We start from the raw sequence: 16,887 nt of genomic DNA, 5'->3' as shown, positions 1-16,887 counted from the left end.
TTTAGGACTATTAGAGGGGGTCACATATTTTTGACGTGTTACCGCTACTAATTGCTTCTATCTACATAGACTAGGGAATTCCAGTCTCTAAAAATAAAATAAATGTTACTGGTGCTACGTACAAGGCCATTTTTGCTCTGTTGCCATTCTGTGGTTTGGTATTTCATTTGTCAAACTAAAAGCCGACAGCTCGTTATGCTAGCATTTTCAGAAGTAGTGTAAATATTTTGCATTTCAGTGGAGTACGAGTAGCAGATAAGCCGAGACGAAAAGGATCACAGAGCAAATCGGGTCTAACTTAAAAATCCGTTGGTATTTAAAACATTTAATATGGCGTTGCAGGAAAGGAGAGATGTACTGTGAATTTTTGTGTACTCATATTTTGTGTCCTGGTCCGATTCGCCTCGATCTACCCAATCTATAACATGGTCATTATCTTCATAACTCTACATATTCTTAAGACACACATGGTAAATGAATAAAACGAACGAATATTTTACAATAAGGGGCCGGTTTCACAATGTCCAAGTAAAATCTTGAATAAGCTTTTCGACACTTATTTGACGAATTAAGTGATCATTGGCGTTTCACAATCTTCAAATAAGCCCTAACTGGTAGATAGATAGTTTTGCATGTAGTTTTATCTGGCAGTTAATTTATTTGTCAATTAGCTATCCGATACTTTACTTGGACATTGTGGAACAAGCCCTTAATATTAAACAGTATTTACTGTTCAAAATAAATACGTTACAGTATGATGTAGCATTATATCGAAACCAATTGGTTTGAAGGAGGCGTGACAACACCTTTATGTGTTTTTGTTATTTCACACTCGAATGGCTTCATTTGTTTGAAATCATACGCTTCAAAGAATTTTATCACAGGAGTAAATAAACGTAACAGAGTAAGACAGGTGTTTTTGACTACTATCCTCAAATCCAATATTATATTCCAAAAACCGACTCAGACTGTCCTCCGTCGGTGGGCTGAGCGTAAATAGACTTCTAGGCCCTACCATTTTGCGCTTAATAATACCTAGAATGTACTAGCACTCGTACATTATGAGTAGAGCTGTTACTCTGTTTAGTTTCTTTATTCCTATGGTTTTGTTTTGACAAAACGACATTGAACTTACGGACGGTTTAATAAAGAGCGAGCCTTCAATTGTTTTATTATTCGTATATAGTTTGACCCAGGACTGTCTCATTTTAAACATAGACAGAACTAATCATACTGTCTTTGTCTTACGCTAGTACTATCACCCAAGAGAAAGGGATGAGTATAGTTTCTCTGGTTCTTACAGTCTGACAAGTTGTATTTCCCAGACTATACATAATTATTAAATAATTAACTAGTTAAGGTTAAGAGCGATTTAGTTTTGAAAAAACAATGGGAAAGAGGTACCTAATTAGTAACAATTTAAATTGATGAAACCATGTTACTATTAAGAGTAATAAAGACGGATAACTTGCTATGTAAACAAAGTCTCCTGTTTTCATTATAACGTTATATGGCATCCTGTTAGGTTTGGCCGGCCATTGAATACTCCGGATCTTAACAATGCAAATGACCCCGATGCACTCAGTTGATCGGTTATTAGGATCAATGCGTACTATGCTTCAATTAAACGGTTCGATCGTCGATCCAATAGATAGGGCGTCCGAAATTTGAGTTTGGTTTCATTGATTTAAATGTTGAATCTACTCCATAGTAAGATCATCGAAGCTTATGGGAACCATTATTGCCGTGTCAAATCAATGCCAATGTAATTCTGTCCGTCTGGTCGTTCAATCTATCCGGGTAATCTATTCACGCATAAATACAGGGATTTTTTCAACCTAAGTTTCAAAGTTGGTCTCTTATCAAGTAGTAAAGACAAGTGACAACCAACACCAATTTCGCCAAGCCGATAAAATATTCATGCCTTTACACACTTATTCAATTCCATAGCCACTAATGTCCACTTAAAAAAGCTAAAGTAACCGAAGAAACGCAACGCGATATGACTGACGGTGACGGGCAGCGTTGGCCGAACGTTAATTGGAATTGAAAATATTGAAAATTAACCATTATAAATTGAACCGTAAACTGTAACCGCCCGTTACGGTTCAATTTGTAATGGATAATTTTCAATATTTTCAATTCTAATTAACGTTCGGCCATCACTGGTGACGGGTCTTAATTGTCAGGTCGGTATAAATTGCCCCCAATCTTGTACTTACATCTCCTCATTCACAAAACATACTGTCTCAATTTTAACCGTGACCTCAAGATCTTTAATAACTATGTGCTATCAGGGATCAGACTTGTACTGGTGTTAACTGTAAGCATGTATTGCTCTTATAAGTGTTCCAAGAAATACAAATATACTCCGAGTATCAGCATTTTCAAACTACCGGGTATATTTTTCATAAGGGTTTATATGACAAAACACAGACACATTTAATTTTTCATACATAATTGTAGGTCCTATACCAAAGCGTATGGCGCTAAGGACTTTTTCTGCAAATAGTGTAATTTTGATGGATAACATTTACAATAACAATACAATACAATACATATAATAGATATATACAGAGGATTACTTTAACTAATTAAAACATATAATATTACTTTGCTAATTCGCGAAAAGATAACGTGCTAGTCAATCAGTGCTAACCCGTTATACTTACTTGCGTATTTTTACATGCAATTAATGTTCCCACCCTCCCACCGCAAAAATAACTACGCAAATAAATATAACAATCCACCACCGAAAGAACAAAACTCGATACGTGTATCGCCTCTCTACGAGGCATCCTCAGGAGATGTTGACGGTCCGAAGTCCGACGACTGGTGTTCGCAAGTAAGTACATATAACGGGTTAGCACTGATTGACTAGCACGTTATCTTTTCGCGGATTAGCAAAGTAATATTTTGTGTTTTAATTAATATGAATTTCTGCAAAGTAACACCTGATTCCATTCGTTACTTTAACTAGCTTAAATCTAAAATAGGCCCTTAAGGCATTTGTACCAAGGATGCTGGCAGCGTTACCTTGTTGTATCGCAATACTGATACGTTGTGTGAGGAAGCCGCCAGCTCTTCGGTCACCAGTTATGTCAACCAGACGCTTCGCAATTTCTGCAAAAAACTAATTAAAACTAATAAATTTCTGCAAACAGTCTAATTAAAATCAGGTGACCTATGTAATAGGTACGAGTATTTTTTGTTCAATAATCATCTTGAACAAAAAAATAATTGAACGTGCCTACAATAATGATGTTATTACTTATCTTACCTGCGTCATTAAGGACCTCATTTAATAATGGGCACATGATCGGGAATTTCCTTAACATGGACAATTGAAGTAACCTTTAGTTATTATAATGAAGTAATAGGTGTCAGTAGGTTGTATTAATTACACTCCTTTGCTGGGTTTCATATACTTCGCATGTCGTGTACAGCAAGCACTAATACGTAAAGTACGCATAAGTTATCTGGTCTCTGATAAATTAGTGCTTCTATCGTCATATCATATCACAGTCGAGTCAATTACTGTCGAACAACAACTATTAGAACATGTGTGTCATACGCGATTAAGTGCCGTTAAGAAATGTGTGAAAATAGTGAAAGTTTAAATCAGTGAAGTATGTATTAGTATTGTGAATTTAGAAATCATTCGGAACTTTTACCCCAATAATATTTGTAAGTAGTACTATAATAATTTTCAGAAACTTTTATTAAAGTGCCGTGGGTTCTAGTGTGACTTGACCGATCATAATTATATCTTCTTCTACAAAATTTTACAACATTTCATTTACTTTTCCAACTTTGGAACTCTTTACCCGTTGGCATTAGACGCGCTTAATCTCTTGCTGTGGTTTAAAAATCACTCAAAGAACAGTATTTATCTCTTCCTTAGTGTTTTTACTATGTTTAGCTATGTTTCGGTTAATTTTATATATATTTATATGTATATTTATGTATGTCTATTTGTATTCCTTATAGGTGTATGTTTATTCACTGTAATTGTGTGCTATATTCACAATATAGGCTTCATAACGTTTGAGCTACACCTACTTTTTCGATTAACTTTCCTATTTCCGCTACACAAAGGTTGTCTGGAAGAGATCGCTCTTTAGCGATAAGACCGCCTGTTATCTGCCTCTACATTGTTTCTTTTCTTGTATCTTTTTACTGAGGTATTATGCCAATAAAGAGTATTCTATCTATCTTTTTTTTTTAATTATGTGTATGTATTTTTTAATTAATAAAATATTTTGTTTGTTTCAGATTTCAAAATGGACGAGAATATCATGAACGAGACCTCATACGGCAGCCAAAGTGAACTTTCAAAGTGAGTTTTTTTTTTCTTTTACCCTTTTTGTTATTCTCCGAAGTAAGAAAACTCATATACTTTCACTATGTCGTACACTTGTTCAAAGAGTAATTACTTATGTCTACTTCAAAGGCATGTATTTATATTAAAGAATTTCGTGAAAAAAATATTTAAACAGGTTGTTGTACCTACCTAATAAAAAGCGTCAATATTTTGTTGTGTAAATACTAAAGGAAACAGCAATGTTTTTTCTAATACAAGATTGATATTTACTAGCTATTCCCTCCCACCCATATTTTCATATCAACCGCACCGAACTTTGTAGGTAAATAATGTAACGAACTCAATACAAATAGAGTCATCTAGACAAATACGTCCTATAAATTTCACGTGAAAGCTTCTACTGAAGGATTGAAATATGGTTGTATTCGTCTAAATTATGTCTTGGCATGTGTACACAGATTTATTTGATGTTTCCTTATCTTTCACAATTTATTTCTTATTTCACGTCTCGTGATGTTTTTGGGAGTAAATTTTCTTTTTCATATTCAAAGATCAAGTTATTTAGTTTTTTAAATATATTATTAGGTATTTTACTCCCAACTACTACTTACGGCTTTGAACTATTATTGCTACGTATAGAACCGGCACAAAGAACCAGTACTTTGCGCCATGAGTTGTTATTGTTTTGACAACAAACCAAAAGCGGAGCGTGATGCTCGCGACCTAAACGCGTAAGCGCCATGCATTTTACGGCGATTACAACGTTTTGGTCGCGTGGTACAGATTGCGATAATTTCATTGTTTTTTTTTTTTTTTTATCCTACGTCAGTGGCAAACAAGCATACGGCCCGCCTGATGGTAAGCAGTCTCCGTAGCCTATGTACGCCTGCAACTCCAGTTACATGCGCGTTGCCGACCCTAAACCCCCCCCGTTGAGCTCTGGCAACCTTACTTACCGGCAGGAACACAACACTATGAGTAGGGTCTAGTGTTATTTGGCTGCGGTTTTCTGTAAGGTGGAGGTACTTCCCCAGTTGGGCTCTGCTCTAGATCTGGAATAACATCCACTGGCTGTGCCCTACCACACAAAGCGAGATGAAATTCACAATGCCCATACCTCTCTTAAAATCATTGTTTGGTATGGCTTTTCTATAGTAATAATAACTCAATTGTTCCGTGATGGGAAAGACTCAATATATTATGGTACAAATCTACTTATACTACTACTTAGAAACCGCATAAATGTTGACAAACAACGAAGATTGATAATTAAAAGTACCTATAATAAATATTAACATTGCTGCTATTTCGAACCAGCGTTAACTAATGAACTATTTATTAAAAAAAATACATTAAGGTACATTTGAATATAATTTTTCTTATTAAAGAAAAAAAACTTAAAACATTAAAAATCGCAATCAAACAAACCAATAAAAGGTTCGCGCTGTTTTGTCCAGACCTGGATTTCTTATAAAAACTGTTGAGAATATCATGGGGTTCAACGAAACAGGAAACTACTGAAAGCCTTTCCGTTCACCTTTGTTTTATCCACGCTTTTGTACGCTACAGTGCTGGAATGAATTGTATTGGTTGAGAGTCAGGTTTCACTTATTTTATTTTATGGATATAACAAAAGTACGCAGTGTTCCTATGAGGCCACTATTAATGTAATTTGAAATTAAAACGCAAGAACTACAGTAGCGAGAGGATGCATATTATGGTTGAGCTTTTACTGTCTGTCGCATCTATCGTATTTTGCGCGTCGATCTTGTACTTACATATACTTATGTGAGATTGTGAAGTTAACAATCACAGGTGATAAAAGTGTGACCATCATCCGAAGAAATTGCTCTAATAGACGCTAACCTATTATACTAATTCATAATTAGTAAAGATGCGAGAGAGGTTTGTGGACGTGTGTCTCCTTAGTATTTAAATCTGCCAAAACAAACCAAGCCTTACTACCTACCTTTCCTCGAAGCGCTTCGTCGTTTGTAGCCCTCTTAACTTGGGTTTGGATTATACCCGATAAACAAAATTTTCGGGATATGGTGTCAATATCGGGCTTATTAAACATACAAAGTTTCAATTGCAAAAGTCCTAGAAAGCTGAAATTTGATACGTAAGCTGGTATTAGTACACAACAAAAAATTCTAAACCTTGGAACTTTTACCCCCCAACCCCTCAAACTAGGGAATAGAAGTTTGTATGAGATTCATTATTTAATCACTCCCATCATTTAAATTAGGGGATAAAACTACGTTAATAGTAACTAATAAGCAAGTTACAAAAAGAAGTGAAATCCCATCATAAACATTTTCATGTGTTGGAAAATCGAATGCCGTTCTAAGATACACGCGTCTCTAAGACACGTCGCTACAACGCCTACAACTTCACCAAAACTTCGAGCAAGCCTATCTACTTCACTTCACGTCTTCAAATCCCACACAAAAGACTTCCTGTTCCTTTCATGCCACCTTACCCTACCGGGACAATCTTGTTTTGAATATAATATCAAAGTATGTATTTATTATTATTCATTGGAATGTAAATAACTTAGCATATTTTATGAATTGTTTGAAATTAGGACTCCCAAGACCCAATTTCTCTTTAGAGTCTAACGAGGCTTAGGAAGAGGCAAGTTGGAATTATTCGTCGACAATATTCTAAACAAAGTATTTAAGAAGTAAAGAAATTCTTTGGAGTTTGTACCGTGAAAAGCGTAATCTTTCGAAATTACCTTCAAAGCTTCGTGCACGACATTGTACTTGGGGCCCAGGAATAAGTAGAGGGGCTCTGACACCATGGCAGGTCAAAATTTCTCTTTTTTTATGCTGCCGAAGAGACCTTGGTATAATTTTTTTTTTCGCCATCCCTACCCTCTGCCAATCTTAACCTGTAATTGGCCTTGTTGTTTTCCTTTTTTACTTAGCTTTCCTAGCTCCCGCGATCCCTTATAGTGGCTTCGCGACCGCCTAGTGGTCCTCTAGTTGAAAAACATTAGAATAGAAGAAAACGGTATATTTACGTATTCCCTTAACTTCCAGGTTCTCACCGGGCCTACTAACGTTCGCAGCAGTAATGACGGGACTCATCATGCTAGTAGGACTTTTTGGGAACCTACTTACCGTGGTAGCCCTGCTTAAATGCCCGAAGGTGCGCAACGTGGCCGCAGCGTTTATTATCAGGTGAGTGATAAATAGACAAAATGTCTACATTTCAAAAACCACATATCAGAGGAAACTTTGTCATAATATAAGAAAATGTTATCATAAAGTAGGGTGAACTGCTGAAAACACTAAAAAATATTTAACACTGTATTTGAAATTGGTAAAGTAAGTAACCTACCTGGGAATAACGTAAGCCCCAATTTCTCCAATAAATCACGTTAAATCCATTTATGAGTAAAATGCCCACGTATATTCTGTAGTATGACATGCCTGGGAAGTTCCTATTGCGTATATTTTTCCTCTAATGTGGACTCAACTTTATTGGACTATAGAAAGTAGGTGGTTATGAGCAATTCTAACTACTTATTTACCAATTATTTAAAGGATAGTATACCACCAAACTGTTTGAATTGTAATGCGTTTATTCACACAAATAGAACAAAGAAAACATAATTTCGTCGCCTTTTTGAAAATTATAAGAGCCTATCTATGTAAACAAATAAAACATAATTAAGAGATTTGGCTTTGACTGTTCATTTTTTCTTTTGAAATTCTTCTAACGTTTTCCTGAAAGTCTGCGGTTGACGTTTTAATTAAGTAATTTTGACAGTTATTGGACGCTTCTAAAATCAAACGAACTTTGCTTAAATTGTACTTAGTTAAATACAAATGAATGTACCAAATGTACCTGATACCTGCCCGCGTAGCCTAGTTTTGTTACTTACTTATTACAGTTTTTACTTTTTCTGTTTCTCTATCAGTAATGATCATTCTATTTGCCCTGGGACCCATAAAAAAAATATTAGTTGATGACTTGATGGGCTTAGTGTGTGGTGAATGTCCTGTATTTGAAACCTTGTGCTTACGTATTTCTGTTTGCTTTCCAAATAAATAAAATATGGTTAAATTCCAGTTGCAAAAGCCTTGCTGCGAACCATTGCAGCAGCGTGGGAAACGGGTGATGTCATTGTCAATTTCCTTGTCGAAATGAGTGACAGGCTGTGACGACGAAACTTTCCAACCATATGACAGCAATACGGCAACATGAGAATCAGAAACTCACATTATCAAGGAAATTGACAGTGATTTGACCCATTTCTTGCTATTACAACGATGCTTCGTCTCAATTGTAAAAATTTTACAGTCTCTGCTGTGCCGACTTTCTATTCTGCGCCATGGTACTCCCTTTCGCAATCTCTGGCTTCTGGCAGCAGAAGTGGTCCCACGGCGACGTGCTGTGTAAGCTGGTGCCGTTCCTGAGGTACGGGAACGTCGGGGTTTCTCTGCTTAGCATCGCTCTCATCACGCTGAACCGGTAAGAAGACAATTTTAGGCACTTTATTGTGAAGCTAATGTGTCACATAGTTTGCTAAAGGCCTCTTATTTTTTCCTTTCCTTTCAAAGTTGATTTAGTCGCTGACCATTTTATGGACCAGACACGTAGCCAAGAAGAGAATCGTTTATTATTAATGCCAATAAAATAGTAAAAAATGTATGAAAATGTTGTTCTTATCGCCTCTGAAGCTACAAACGCCTAAAGATAACTTCTAAGCGTATTACCTTGGGGTCTTATTTAGTTAGGCTGAGGGAGATATACCCCACATACCTATATATGTCACTTCAAACATGTGCTCTATTTTCAAGGAGTAAGATTGACATTTCATTGTCACTTTTAAACTGTCAGCCTGATAAAGGTACAATTACAATAACTTTACGGTTACAAACAATGTTATTCAGTATCCCTCAATATTTGCTAATTCAATACAAATTGACCGGATAATTGCATTATGTCGCGTGCGTACCGAAAAGTCATATGACTTTGTTGTTCTCTAAAGTCGTTGAACCTGGTTATTCACAGCTCAACAACATCGCCGTCAAAACCATTTCCAATTTCTTTGTTTGAGCTTAATTGTAATTTTCTATCAAACGTGGATCAACACTCCGTCGAATAAAATTTCGAGGGAACCAATTTTTGCGTTAAACACAGCTGCTGGAACCAATTATTTCCATTTTGATTATAATATTTTCAAATATCAGTAAAATAGTGTCTTTATTCACGAATATTTTATACGTCGTACCGTCCACTATGGGGCTTTGCAGGGTTACTATGATAAAAATTTTGGTTACATCGGATCAGCCAAAATTTATGAAACAGCGAATATTTATAGTGAACGGCATGCTGTATTCCATTTGGTAGTCCATATAATTTTCCATATTTTTTAATTATAAAGTGGACGGACTCTACGAGTCTGTAATTGAGAGTTGGCCAGAGAAGATTCTACATAGATTTATTTTTTTCAGCTACATAATGATCGCTCACCACAGCTGCTATGGGCGCGTGTACCGCAAGTACAACATCGCGCTCATGATCGTCTTCTCGTGGATGTTCGCGTACGGCATGCAGATACCGACGCTGATTGGGATATGGGGTAAGGAAGGAGCAATATTGTGGCTCGTGTATACGCACTTTAGACAGTCGCAAAGTATGAGCCTTTTTAATTGGAATATTTTAAATTTGGTATTTTAAATGGTAACGGAAAAGGTTTTTATTTCCATTCCGTTACCATTTTTCATAGACTTTATATGACGGTAATAGAATGGAACGAAAAATTTCTAAAAATTTCGGGACAGTTTATACACCTATAAACAAAATCACCCATATAAACTTGAAACTGTAGGCGCTCTTTTAAAATTAGAATGCTTTGCTATATATATTTTTATATTGTATTCGTAATTAATCAATAATCATCATCATTTATTAATAAGTAATTCATTCAATTCACCTCTAAATAGCGAGGCTTGTTATATCCGCATCAAGTCAGTCAACCAATTAGTATCTAGGGAGACCATTTACATTAAAACTGATCATCAAGAAAGGTATATTTTCTTATACATTTTCTTTAAAAATAATCCTATACTTCTTACAGGTAAATTCGACTACGATAAGGAACTGGGAACATGTTCGATAGTACCTGATGATAACGGCCGCTCTTCGAAGACCGCTCTCTTCGTCATCGCTTTCTTGGTACCGGCTTTGCTAATTTTGATGTGCTATGCGAGGATCTTCTGGGTCGTGCATAGGTATGTATGATTGTAGTATATACTCTTTTGCCTGATCTTAGCCAATAAGCTAGATAAAATCCATATCGTGCGTCTCCAAAGCACTTACATGTTCGAGCGATAGAGAGGCAGATACAAAAATCCCAATTTCGTTTTTCGTGGTAGGGCCTCTGGTATGGGCACATTGGTCTACAGTGGCCGAAAGCATCATTGCCGCCAGAATTCGAACGGTAATTTTACTTTAACAGTTGTTAATAGCCATTCTTAACTTCCTTGTAAATCTCATGAACCAACATTAACTATGTATATCTTTTTAGCTCAGAACAACGCATGCGGGAACACCAGCGCTCGCAACACGCCAGCCCAGGCTCACTTAACACAGACAAGCGTTCCACCGTCAAGGACAACAGGGAAACCAAAGCACGCAGGAACGAATGGCGTATCACCAAGATGGTGCTCGCTATCTTCCTGTCCTTCCTGGTGTGTTACCTGCCAATCACCATCGCTAAGGTCGCTGACAACCATGTGCAATATCCCGGTAAGACATTTAATACGCTTGACTATTTATGGCCCTCGCTCGACACAGAGAAGGATGGTCTCTGTTATCCTACACGATGGACCCCATCGTGTAGGATAACAGAGACCACGGCACGTTGGGTCGAGTGGCTCATCACTAAGGTGCTGGCTGTCTTCCTGTCGTTCCTCGTGTGTACCATATGCAATATTTTGTTTATTTGAACTTTACTGAACAATAAAAATGAGTACAAATGGCGAACTTAATGCCTTAAGGCATTCTCTACCAGTCTATGGGGCAAAACAGAAATTCTCGAATGTGTGTGCAATATTCTGTTAAGACATTTAATAGGTACCACTTTTATCTATCTCAACAAAGATAAGCGGTCTACCATTAAGGACAACAAGAAAATCAACGTGTGTGTAGCATTTTAATTAATTGAAATGCTACACGCAAATGAAACTGATATATCATAATAATTTTCTAATTTTCTACCTAATTAATTAAATAGATTATGGAATAAACTTCAACTTGTGTCATCTTCCGTATTTCCGAAATCCTTTTTTAGAGATGTTAGAATCCGTCAACTTAATCTAACTGCTCCGAGTTTGACAAACGAAGTATGGTAATGTCATTAAAAACGTCACATTTTTATAGAAATTTAATGTCATGCAGATTTAGCTTGGTCCAACTCTAGTTTATTGGCAAAGCGAAAAACTTACCTTTTTTTATATTACGTCGGTGGCAAACTATCATACAGTCCGCCTGATGGTAAGCAGTCTCCGTAGCCTATGGACGCCGGCAACTCCAGAGGAATTACCTACCTATTTCATCGTAAATAGATTTAACATTACAAGTACAATAAGTAACATAACTCTTGACAGATGCCCATTCATTTTCAAATTGTATTAATTTTAACTGTGTATTGGCATAACTGTGTGTCTTAACTTGGTCTTAACGTAGGTATTTAAAAAGGTCGATTTTCCTTAATGCTCAAGGAAAGAAGAATAGGTTTGTATCAATTTAGTAAATACCCAGTCAACAAGGTGTAAATATGTAATTATACATTATACACAATATTTAAAAAAAAGTTATAGTTCGGCAAAAAAAAATCCAAATCTGGCACGCGTTTAGTACATTTTTATTTTACTCCTAACGTAATTTAACACACGCGAGCGATGGGCCTACCGCAAACATCGAAAATATAAATTTTGTTACCGATCTTCATAGATATTCCAGTAACACAGGGGCAAATAACGAAATTGAGATTTTCGAGGTAGACCCTCAACGGAAAGCCACCGCGAAACGTTAGTAGTTACCTAGTTAGTTCGCGACTCGAACTCATGTAAATAAAATAGTTATTAGTTATAGTTAATTAGCCTAATAATTAATAAACTCTGTTCATTCCAGTATTCCACATCGCCGGCTACCTCCTTCTGTACGCAAGCGCCTGCGTGAACCCGATTATCTACGTCATAATGAACGCGCAATACCGCGCCGCGTACGCAGCGGCGCTGTGCTGCCCTCTCTCGAGGCTGTCAGGGCTCACCAGCGGTGCGTATCCCTCGTCGCCCGCATGCCCGAACACCAGGAAAACGGAGCGCACGTCTGCATTGGCCTCGTATATTAGAACTTGAAGGTATCACGATATGAAACTAGCGATCTGGAGACTATTGAGCGGTTTAGCTATAAGTCTGTATTAAGAACATTAGGGTTTCGAAACCAGGTAGATACCTGATTTTTGCGAAGGTACCTACCTTCCTAACTTAAGTCGTGATCAACTTGATAACCTTTTGTTTCGAGAAAGCTTTTGGAGAAATAATTTGACTAAGTAAGTAATATTTCTGTTCCCTTAAAATTCCATATAAACCTTGATCTCCGCAATTGCACATGCTAACACGTGCAAAAATTTAGCGATGTGCACTTTCATGGTATGGATATGTGTTATATAAACACGGGACCGTATTAATAGTTTCCAGATTGCTTTTGCAATGTGCTGTGAACATATTATTAATTGCATGTTCCGTTACAGTGTTCGATTATTATCACTATCAGTTTTGAATGATTCACCGTTAATTTCACTAGACTTAAATCAAAAGCAATATTCAAAGGTAATCACGGTTTATATCCTGGTCGATTTAAGTCTATTATTACTACACCTTATAACAACTAGCGACCCGGGGCAGGTTTAGCACGGGTTTCACAAAACCGTAACAAATTATACACCTAAACCATCCTCAAGAATCATTCTATTGATATGTAAAAATCACATGAAGATCCGTTCAGTAGTTTTCAAGTTTATCGCGAACATACATACACACACGCGAACAGGTGCGGCGGGGAACTTTGTTTTATAAGGTGTAGTGAAGTCCCCCGCCGCGTATGTGTGCGTTTTTGTACGTTCGCGATAAACTCAAAAATTAGTGTCTGTGTATCCCGTGGGAAGCCGGGGCGGATCGCTAGCTCTTCAATAAATAGGTCACCTCTATGTCAGTCAGTTCTTTTTAAGAAAAATAAAGATGTTCAATTTCTCTTTTCTAATATGTATAACTAGTCGTGCGTAGCTGTTTTTGCCTTCAACTATACCTACACCTATGTATTGATATTTTTGTTCGTCAGAATGATTTTTGCCCGAACACAAAACTTTCATCAGTTTCATATGATTTCAAATTCTTTGTCTCGATGAATGCTATTCCTATACAGGAAACATTACCTAAGTTATAAGTATTCTGAAAAGGAAATAGTAACATGTGGCAAGGTATTTATAGTTTGGGGATAGTGACAGACACCGATGCTCTCACAGCGCGTTGCATGAATACATTTGCATTACACATATACGCATTATTCAAATAAACACTATATCGAATGATTCCATAGATGGCACGTTTCATCGTTCATTCAATTGTCCGTTTTGGTAAACAAGCTCGGATACATGGCATGGCAGACTGTGAAAGCACGTACCAATGTAATTATTGGACGTCATTTCCACCTATTCAATCAGTTACCGTGAAATACAAAGATATTCAGAGGCTCGCGCATGCAAAATATTGTTTGAGAGGAGCGCGAGGTTCAAAAGATACGGGGTAAAAATAAGGGGTGGCGTCTTGTGACAAACATAACTCGGCATTTATCTATGGAATTTTTATCTTCACAACTTTCAAACTTACGTACGTAGGTACCTTACCGGTTAGCCTATTTCCCTATAAAAATATTGGCTCTGAACTGTATTTTTATTACAATTAAAAAAATAGAATAACGTAAGTATATTTAAACGCTCCACAAAAAAAAAATCGTTTTGTGTAAATGTGGTGTCACGTATTTTCTTTTGATAGGTATTGTAATGCCTCCTTCGTAATTTTCTTCTCCATACACGCTAATAACTTTAATTTTAAGACAAGTAATTAGTCCCACATTCTTTTTAGAGAAATGGAACGAGCGTCACGGATACAGCTACAGCAACACACGAACGGCGCTCAGCCAAGTGTCACTGGGGGAGTCCAGAGCGGACCCCAGGGCCTCCACGACCCCCGCGGGCCCGCACCGGTAGACCCCCGGCCGGCGCCCAACGGCTCGAGCACGCCGCTATCCGGCTCGACTACGAAAATCTCGAGCACGCCGAAATCAAACTTGAAAATCTCGAGCACACCAAGCTCCATGAAAATCTCGAACACTCCGATAATCAATAAACCAAGCTCTCTAAAAGTCGGGCCGGCGCGTGTGAGCCCTGTAGGACCTAAGGTCACCAGGTTCCAGATTGGCAGCTACGGACAAGGTGCTGATAGGACGACCAATATATAGCGCCCGTCGCTCGCTAAAAGAACCGACCAAAGATAATTCCAAAGAGTATTTTAAGCACTTATAAAAGCACTGCTTTACGCCAAATATTTTGCCAAAATATATTGATTTTAAAATTTGACGATAATGAAAAACGTAAGTAGACTAAGACGCACTGAGATTCCACCGGAATGAAGTATTCATAGTTTTAACTTATTTCACGTATCAAGTCATTATTTTATTTTTAAATGGCTATTATATATATGTATATAATTCTTAAATAAAGTCCGTCCTGCTAGCGAGCGACGAGTCATTATAATGGTAACATAGTTTTAATTATTTGTAAATATTTATACGTGCATTACATTTGTAAAGTGATATTTAAATGAAATACAAATGTATCTCCGATGAATTTTTGCATGTTTCAACTGTTTTGAAAAAACAGTTATCATGTTCTGTTATACATTCCTTTATGTAAAGTTTAGATCTGTTTTTTATTTATTTTTAAGTGAAGACACATTCCAAACATGTTTTTACAGCCGAAACTAAATATAGAAGTGGCGAGTGTTTTACATAATAAAAATGAATTATGCATCCTTCAAAGTTTCACCAGCAGTCGTAGGCAAACTCAAATGTAGGCAATTTATTCCAAAAGGGAACACAAAAACTATGTACAGTTTTAAATAATTTACATACTATTTAACCCCCGGTAAACACTCGATAATAATGTTTGCATCAAGATTATGTAATTCTACAAAATATCACAAATATAATAAAATTGTATAAAATATTAGGATATTAAGATAGACCATAAAAGATTGAGATTTACACTCTATGCTTTCACCTGTTTCAAATAATATGTACAAGGGCTGGCAAGCTAATATTCTCGCTGATGGTACCAAGAAACATACATTTATGTACATTTATGTTGGAAAATTTCAATGTTTATTACCTTTCTCTAACCTCCAAAGGATTTCCTTGGAACCGCGCTCCATTAAGTGCCAGGGTGTACCTTTATTTTATTATCTTATGCACCTGCAGATATAAAATATTCATCCCCATCCAACATAGATACTTTATAAGAATACAAAGTGTAGTCACATTAGTGCCTTTGACATAAAAACAAAATACGTTGATTGGGTCATGCACATTTAGGTAGGTATCTACCTATATACTTATGAAAATAAATATCTACCATCTGCAAACCAATTTGGTAACATTGACTTATCTTTTCTATTGACTATATTTTATTAAAATTTTTGTTTTGGTTTAATACAGACAGCGATTGCTCGTGGTAGGTAATTTATCGCACAAGCTCGAGCAAATTTACCAAAAGTAGACATTATTTTTAAAGTAATAAGAGTCAGGGAAATCGGCTTGATAAAAGCCTTAAATTATACAATTTAAATACGTCATAAAGGGCCTGTTTCGAAATGTCCGAGTTAAGCCCTGAATAAACTACTTGCCATTTTTCTGACGAATAAAGTCATCGTTGGCGTTTCACAACCTTCAATAGTTATTTGTGCAACAAGAGAGGAAAGTTGGTTTTTCTTGCGAGTGTTGATTTTGAGTCCCGAGTAAGCGAACGATTTTATAATTTAATTTTAAGTTAGAATCTTGAGCGTAGCGAGGGACTCAAAAACACGAGATGTAAAATAACTTTGCTCTCGTGTGACACATACAACTTTTCACCTCAGCAGTGAGATCATATTAAAGGTTAAAAAAAAATCAACATCAAATAAAGTTAACCAAATTTATTTACATTCATGAATGAAAGGCATCAACATTATAACGAAAGCTTCTAGAAATATTCCTGTATTCATGGCTTTCACTAAATAAAAAACCTAGTTTGTCTCATTCCCTGGAGTGACGAAAGTAGGCTTGTTCGAGCTGCTGAGGTGAAAATAATCTTAACTGGTAGATTAATTTAAATACCTCTTTTCTACTTGTCGACTGTAATGTTTGAAATTTTGAATTAAGATTTCGTATACCAAACTATAACTATAATTGCGTAATTTTCATGTGGGCTCCCAGTTCAACTATAA

General features: G+C 36.5%; 1 protein-coding gene across 2 annotated transcripts in view; it reads left to right on the top strand.

Annotated features, from left to right (window-relative positions):
* LOC133525970 (G-protein coupled receptor moody-like) overlaps positions 1-16,887 on the top strand; it is a 64,109-nt gene extending 47,222 nt beyond the window's left edge. Inside the window, exons 2-9 of one of the 2 annotated variants that reach the window (XM_061862424.1) lie at positions 4,276-4,339; positions 7,372-7,512; positions 8,639-8,809; positions 9,796-9,923; positions 10,422-10,575; positions 10,872-11,092; positions 12,479-12,622; positions 14,493-16,887. In XM_061862424.1, the coding sequence (XP_061718408.1) occupies positions 4,284-4,339; positions 7,372-7,512; positions 8,639-8,809; positions 9,796-9,923; positions 10,422-10,575; positions 10,872-11,092; positions 12,479-12,622; positions 14,493-14,866 (1,389 nt within the window). In that variant the 5' untranslated portion in view covers positions 4,276-4,283 and the 3' untranslated portion in view covers positions 14,867-16,887. Of the gene's footprint in view, positions 1-4,275; positions 4,340-7,371; positions 7,513-8,638; positions 8,810-9,795; positions 9,924-10,421; positions 10,576-10,871; positions 11,093-12,478; positions 12,708-14,490 lie in introns of both variants that reach the window. The other variant, XM_061862425.1, reaches the window with a different exon arrangement.

Source organism: Cydia pomonella, chromosome 15 (genome assembly GCF_033807575.1).
Source record: "Cydia pomonella isolate Wapato2018A chromosome 15, ilCydPomo1, whole genome shotgun sequence".
In the NCBI taxonomy this organism is placed as follows: domain Eukaryota; kingdom Metazoa; phylum Arthropoda; class Insecta; order Lepidoptera; family Tortricidae; genus Cydia; species Cydia pomonella.
Note: the sequence above shows the minus strand (reverse complement) of the source record. Positions and strands in the feature narration are given on the sequence as shown.